Source organism: Palaemon carinicauda, chromosome 5 (genome assembly GCF_036898095.1).
Source record: "Palaemon carinicauda isolate YSFRI2023 chromosome 5, ASM3689809v2, whole genome shotgun sequence".
Taxonomy (NCBI): Eukaryota; Metazoa; Arthropoda; class Malacostraca; order Decapoda; family Palaemonidae; genus Palaemon; species Palaemon carinicauda.
In genome coordinates this window covers 104,100,153-104,107,652 of record NC_090729.1, presented here as the reverse complement: position 1 = coordinate 104,107,652, position 7,500 = coordinate 104,100,153, and the positions used below count along the sequence as shown (strand labels likewise).

General features: G+C 39.9%; 1 protein-coding gene across 1 annotated transcript in view; it reads right to left on the bottom strand.

Annotated features, from left to right (window-relative positions):
- LOC137641382 (RING finger protein 17-like) overlaps nt 1-7,500 on the bottom strand; it is a 1,982,860-nt gene that overhangs the window by 1,611,486 nt on the left and 363,874 nt on the right. Inside the window, exon 7 of the mRNA XM_068373901.1 lies at nt 1,435-1,503. Coding sequence (XP_068230002.1) covers nt 1,435-1,503 — 69 coding nt within the window. The remainder of the gene's footprint in view (nt 1-1,434; nt 1,504-7,500) is intronic.

Sequence of the window (7,500 nt, the reverse complement as noted above, 5' to 3'; positions counted from 1 at the left end):
AATTTGATACCATGCATTCTTTTCTGTTGCCAAACATGCATTTGAAAACATGAATATGTTGGAGAATTCCAAATAAAAAAAAAAAAAACTACACATCACAATTGTGGGATCCTATTGGAAATCTTAGCATCTTTTAAAATATTTTAATATAAAAAATCTGGCCACAATAAGTGTAGGTTTGTGTCATAAAATTTTTCACTTCCCATAAAAATCTCGACATCCTGCCTGCTGGAATATATCACAGATTTTAAAAAATATATTTGTAATTTATTTTTCAAAGTTGAATACACTGTTGAATACACTGACTTAATTTTATATTTACCATGAGTTTTAACTCTACTATGAGTAAGCCCATAAGCTAATGTAGCCCTGGTTTATGATTCACTTGTCTACAAATGCTTTGGTGGATACTACAGGCATGTGCAAGCACCAGGCATTAAGCACCTTGGCCATTTCCCAAAATATAATTTCAGAAATACATACGACTTACACGATAAGTAACAAGAATGCATTACTATATTCTATCAAGGTACAAACCCTTTTCCCAGCCAACAAATCTCACTGCTTCGCATAGTTTTTAGGAAAAGTAAGGGCAGAGCTAAAATATTTAAGAGAATTGAGACGGTGCTGTGCATTAATTGTTAAAACTATCCTCTGTCTGACAAGACGTCATTTTACCTTATAACATTAGCGACCTAAATATTAATCATAATCCTGTTTGACAGGTTTGGATAAAACTTGTTATATTAAGATAATCTCACTGTCTCACTGGTAACGATGGAATGCATCCTGTTCTGTAATATGGCTAACAGTACACATATCTATCCTCACCAAACCCATTCTACCATTCCAGATCAAGTTTATACATCTTTCCATTTTATAAAAGTCACTAATACCATTATCACTTTTACTTTAATATTCAGCAGAAGAAAAAGAAAGTGCATAAGCAGAACAATATGTGGCATCAATGAAATTTGAAAAAAAAAAAAAAGTTTGCCCAAAATTACAACTTTTAATACAGTGCACTGCACACAAACAGAGAAGGGACCCATCAGCCAGTAACAAATGATGGCCAGAATACATTACGACTTTTAAAGATAAAATTTAAGGGAGACTTTGAAAGTTATTGGATTCCTTTCATTTATAAGAAAGTTTATTAAATGATAAATTAAAAAGTGTACATGCTACAGGTACAATGACTATGAAAAATAGAATACTTTATATATTTCTACTAATTATTTAGTGAACACATCTCCTTACTATACTAAACGAATGTTTACAACCATCTCTTTTAATATATTGCATTCATTTGTGGTTAAAATGATACCCAATACAATTATTTTACAGTAAAAAAAAAAAATATAGTTTATAAATTTTAAACCATGCTGTCTACTGGCTAATCCAGTCATGTGAACTGCAATGTAAAATACTTACAGGAGATGCTATATCCAAGAACTTGTGACCATCATGTTTTTCACTTTGTTGACAGGTTGTACATATATACTGTGAATGAGAAAAAGTATAAAATATTACTAAAGTTTAAATGGATGAAACATTCTTGTATGAAATTTAGTAAATTTCAAAATGGTCAAGATACTTGCTACAGAAGGGGAAGAATGGATGCTGAATTTGTTGAGAGCAATATGGAAAGAGGAAATAATGCTTAAAGACTGGGAGGAGAGTCTAAAGGTATCTATATTTAGGCAGAAAGGTGACATCATAGAACGCAGTAACTACAGGGGAATTAAATTAACAGAGGAAGGTTTCAAATAGCTAGCGAGGGTACTAGATGAGAGATTGTTAAAGATTGGAAAATAGCAATATGGATTCATGAGGGGAAGATGGACTGCGGATGCTGTCTTTATGGTAAGGCAGTAACAGGAAAAGGGACTAGAAGGAAACCAGAAGCTTTTCTGTGTTTTTGTAGATTTAGAGAAGGCTTACGACAGAATACAAAGTGATGTTTTCGTGCTTGGGGAAGAAGAAAGTCCCGGAGAATTTAGTTAAAATGGTAGAGATGATTTACAAAAGAACAAGAACAAAAGTAATAACAGTTGTTGGAGAAACATAAACCTTTGAAGTTAGTGTTGGATTACATCAGGGACCAGCATCAAGCCCATTTGTGCTGGTCTTGGATGAGTTAAGTGAAGGGATCAGAAATCAAGAGTTGGAGAAGTTGATATGTGCAGATGATTTGGTGATTACTGCTGAAAATAAAGAAGAATTATAGAGAAGGGTGGTAGAGTGGCATGAGACTTCGGAAAAGGGAGGTTTGATGATGAATGTAGATAACACGGAAGCCAAGGTTAGCAGTAAGGAAGGTAGGGACAGGGTGGCCATACATGAAAGTAGAGCAGTTATAAAACAGGTAGAACAATTTAGATACTTGGGATCTACTATAAATCAGGAGGGAGGATGTGAAGTTGAAGTTGAGAATTGGATAAAAGCAGCATGGGGAAGGTGAAGGGGTGTAACGGGAAAGGTATGACAGGAAAATGCTAATTAAGGTAAAATTCAAGATCTATAGCACAGTAATAAGACCAGTGTTAATGTATGGATCAGAAACTTGGGCTTTAAGATGAAGAGAGAAAGCAAAGCTTGAGAGAACAGAGATGAGAATGCTAAAGTGGATTATCAAAACATCACAATTTGAAATATTGGAAAATGATGAAATAAGAATGGCAGGTGTAGTAAAGATAAACCGAGATGAGGAATGTCATGAATGAGATGGTATGGGCATGTGTAAGGATGGATGGTGGGGAGGCAGTGAGGAGGGCTTGGGATGAACCTGAAGATCAAGAGATAAGCAGAGAATTAGATGGCAAGACACAGTGAAGGATGATATGGAGAGAAGAGGTTTGGTGGGAGAGAATGCCTTTGATCCAAGCCATTGGGCTTATAGTATCGTGCTTTTCCAACCAGGGTTGTAGCTTGGCTAGTTATAATAATAATAATAATAATAATAATAATAATAATTGGAGAGGGCGCATCAGGCAACCGACCCCATAATGTAGGAATAACGGTGGAAAAGTCGTAAATTTCAAAATGATGACATATGGTGTTTAAGGCCAAAGCCCAAGCACTGGTACCTAGTGACATTCAGCCCTGTATGTACCCATATATATATAAATATATATCTATATGCATATATGCACATACATATATACATGGGTTAAGATAAAAATGTATAAAATAACTCTAGGGTTTTTCATATACTGTATCATTCACATTTTTAACACTTTTATATACCCTTCCATTCACACACACACACAATATATATATATATATATATATATATATATATATATATATATATTTGGGCTCAGGCCATGTTGTCCTGATGGAAGTTCCTTCATAGTAACTTCCTAGGTTATATTTAACTACAGTGATATATCCCAGAGAATTTTACTAAAGGTATCCAGAATTCTAACTCCTGGCATGGATATCCCTTGCTTTTGTGTTTAGGGATATCGCATAAGATCAGAGGACGTACTATTGACACGCTACATACCTATCTACACCCCTAATAACATTTACGCTTCGAGAGGGGAAAGTGGCAAGAATTGTAGGAGGCCCGTTATTAAGGCAACGCTCCTACTCGTACTGTTGAAAGCACGAAGCCTTGTGGCGCCATCTTGTCATTCTTTCTCATGTAGCGTACCTAACTCGGTGTTATTCCTTGTGCCTCTCGCTATTTTGGATTGTACTTATCGCTATGATGCCATCACCAGCTTCATCTGGCTCTGGAAAGTATTATCTTTAATTTGTATAAATGTAAGCTCTTGCCAGTTTTATCCTCGATTTAGTTCGTCGTAATTAATGTAACAAGAGCTGTTGCCTAGCCGGATGGCGTCTTGGACGCCGTCGTTCTATTTGTATGTGCATTTAGTTAGCCAGAACGACACTCCCGGTTTATTTCGCTTTAATAAATTTAGCTATTTAGCAATTTAGCTAGGAATTCTTTATATTATGTCAATTGTTTCGTGGATTTGGAAATTTTATTACCGAGCCCCACGAGTGCTAAGCTTCCTAGCCTAGGCACCAAGACACTTCATGCATGATATAACTTTCCTGGTGTGATTTTATTAAAGCTCAGGCAATATTTTATACATTTACCATATTACTGAATATAAATCTTACTCTTCCAAGATAGTATACGAGAGAGTTTCGGTGACCGATTCTCACCGCGCCTAGGCTACTAGCCTAGAGGCTTTCGTATACTTTCATATATGTCCCCAATTGCCCTTGTATCGTCTTTTAAGTGGAGACTGACACCTCCTATTCCTTTTAAGTCAATACCAATCTCCCTGGGAGATTTAAGAGCAATTCCTCTTCCCTCTGACTAGCCTAGGCTAACCCTAGTCGGCTTTACCGTGAATTTTATTCAGGTAAATCTGGGCTGGGGTGTTTCTCTTCCTTTCCCTCAACAGCAGAGGTCGGTTTTGAGTTTAGGACGGTACATCAGAATATTAGTCTGTGATCGGTGGCCGTCTGGCTTAGAGAATTGAATTCCTGTCAGGTTAGGCTACCGATGCAGGGGGATAGACCTCCCTAGGCCTCTCCTGAAGACATTATATAATAATGCCTTCTCCCTGTGGCCTAGCAGACAGTCCTGTGCCAGCAGATCCTAAGCCGAAGAATCGAATTCTTCCCTTGCTTAAGGTCTCCGACACTAGATTCTGTTCCTATCCCAAGACAGCGGCCTGGGTGCCGCCATCTCATCATATCAGACTAACCCCAGTCTAGGGAATTGAATTCCCTGGCCCCTAAGGTTGTCTTTACTCTGGACCAGAATCATTTAGGTTAGGTAGTATCTCACCTACAGGACCCTTACCCCTCCCCCTGCTGTTCTTTAGTGTTGGCCTAGCCTTCACCCTTCTTGGCCATCATTCTACAATCGATCCTACGGGTAGGTTGTGGGATTGGCTCGGGCTCTCTGTCGGTCGTCGACTAAGCCGGCTGCCGGCAGAGATTCCCCTAACCTATCGAGTGTTCTTCGGTCCTCCATTGGACTGCCTTCCATAGCCCCACCAGATGGTACTGATGGGGCTAAGGTTGGATGGAAGTCTGAATATAATTCCCCCTTCCATATGAACCCTCATTCTGGATGGAGGTCTGCACGGCTGAGCCTTTGCTTCCCCCTCCCATCCATGCTTTCTCTCTCTCTTACCATCTACCTTGGGCCTAGCGGCCGGCGATCTAGGGCCGCCGACAGCCGACAGGATTGCAGTCCGCCGTCAGGTTACTCTGCCGCCGCTTGTTACGGTTTACCGTTGACCCAACGACAGCCGGCACACACCGGCCGGCTGCTGGCAACTATGCTAACTGCCGACAGCTGGCTGACCAAATGTCTGAAGACATATTCTTTTGCCGGCCGGCGGCGGGTCGGGGCAGTAGGGCGACTGCCGGCGGCCTGCCGGTCATTACCTACTGAAGGCAGTGTACCTTCAAAAAGCCCAAGGAAATGCCGGCGTATGCCGGAAGGTACTACAGTATTGGCCATGGAATGGTCAGCAGTCATTGCGATATTGATTATCCCGCAATAGATATACCACTCTGCGGTCTGTGCGGTAGCCCATACATATTTCCAACCTGTAAAGTGCTTCATGGGCAGCCTATTGTGTGACCACCAGACCAAGAGAGCAATTCTCTCTTGTTATGAAAGTGATCAATGATCACTTTATTCAATCACCAATATTGAATTTTCGAAGACAGTGTTAAGTTACACTTTATATCCAAAGGATATAGTTGTCTTCTAATAATTCTACTTTAGAATATAGTTTCAATATTGAAGGAGGTCATAGCAATTGGCTGGACAGGAAACACATGTGGGTGTCTGTCTTCTTTCCCTTCTAGCTTACCTATCCTAAGCTAAAATATACATAGCATTGTATGATGAAATTATGAGATTTCACCGAATACTCATCTGCCTTTCCTTTCTTTACAGGAGGAGCATCCCGAGTGCGGGAATCATTTCTGCAAGGTCCACAGCAAGAGCTTCTGCGGCCACAACATGTGCAGAACCCACGCGCGCTGCGCAACTACGAAGGGCTCTCTGAAGTATTGGGACCCCCAGGTATGTGAAGTTTGTTCCAATCTGGTTACCGAGGCTTTTGATGATCAAAAGTCTACTGAGTAAAGGGATGCAGCGAGACACGCTGCAGAAATGGGTCAGAGGTTTTCAGATGAACACCACTGGCCTATACCTTCCTAATGAAAGGATGAGGGCTTGTTTGTTCCCTAGAGCATCTTCGGATGCAGTTATCCCTCAAACTCAGCCTGAGATCCCCTCGTCCAGATTCCGATAGAATCTGATGTTTCAGATGCTTTGGAAGACAACATGTCAGTGGTTTCCGAGGATACGAAACGCAGTCTTCTAGCTGAAGAGCAGGATCAGGAGTCTGTCGTACCTCCTGAAGGCGACGAAGAGAAAGCCGAAACTATTTCGGTTTCATCGGCTATGGTGGCTGAGCCTGTCCCGTCGACGTCTTCTGCCTCCCAGGTTGGACAAGATTAGCCATACGCTAACTTCTCTCCTGTCCATGTTCCAGGACATTAAAAAGCAGTCATCCGAGAAGGAAGCGTCGCTTCATACAGAGATGCACCAACTCGTGTCTTCCCGTTTAGCCCCCAAGAAGCTAAACGATAAGGAACTTCCCCCTTTTTCAGACGTCAATCCTTGGAGGTATGCTGAACACATGCCCATATATATATATATATATATATATATATATATATATATATATATATATATATATATATATATATATATACAGTGATCCCTCACTACTTCGCGGTTCGACCATCACGGATTCACCACTTCGCGGATTTTTTTCATAACGCATGTATATACATATATCGCGGATTTTCTGGAAATTACGAAAATACCGCGATGTGACCGATGGTGCGAGATTGGAGATAGTAAGGAAAATTGAATCATGATTGATTTTCAATATAAATGAAACTTTGAGGAGCAACAAAGATATCATTTGTTAGAGAGATAGAGAGAGGTAAGGAATGGGAGGTAGTGAAAAGTAGCCCACAGAGAGAGAGAGAGAGAGAGAGAGAGAGAGAGAGAGAGAGAGAGAGAGAGAGAGAGAGAGAGAGAGAGAGTGTGTGTGTGTGTGTTGATTTAAATGTAATAAACAAAAAAATTTGATAGGTTATAACACATTGGTGCTTATGTAATATCAACTGTATACTGTAGACGGTTTGAATAAGTTAAGAAATGGTATAAACGATACTTTGTTAGTGTATTCGTACACTCTCAAGAGCGGCAGCTAGACGTCAGCTGATCTAATCACAGCCAAAAGTAAAACAAAAAGAAGTCAACAATACTCTTGATTTTTAAAACACACCCGAAAATTAAAAACAAAAGTACACGCTTTCTTAATGTGCAATTAACTATTTAAAGAGTAGCAATTTTCTAGAATAAAATTGCTTCCCAAAAAATAGTGGTTTGCTGATGATATCGGATGCCGTATTTTTAGCAACGATTGA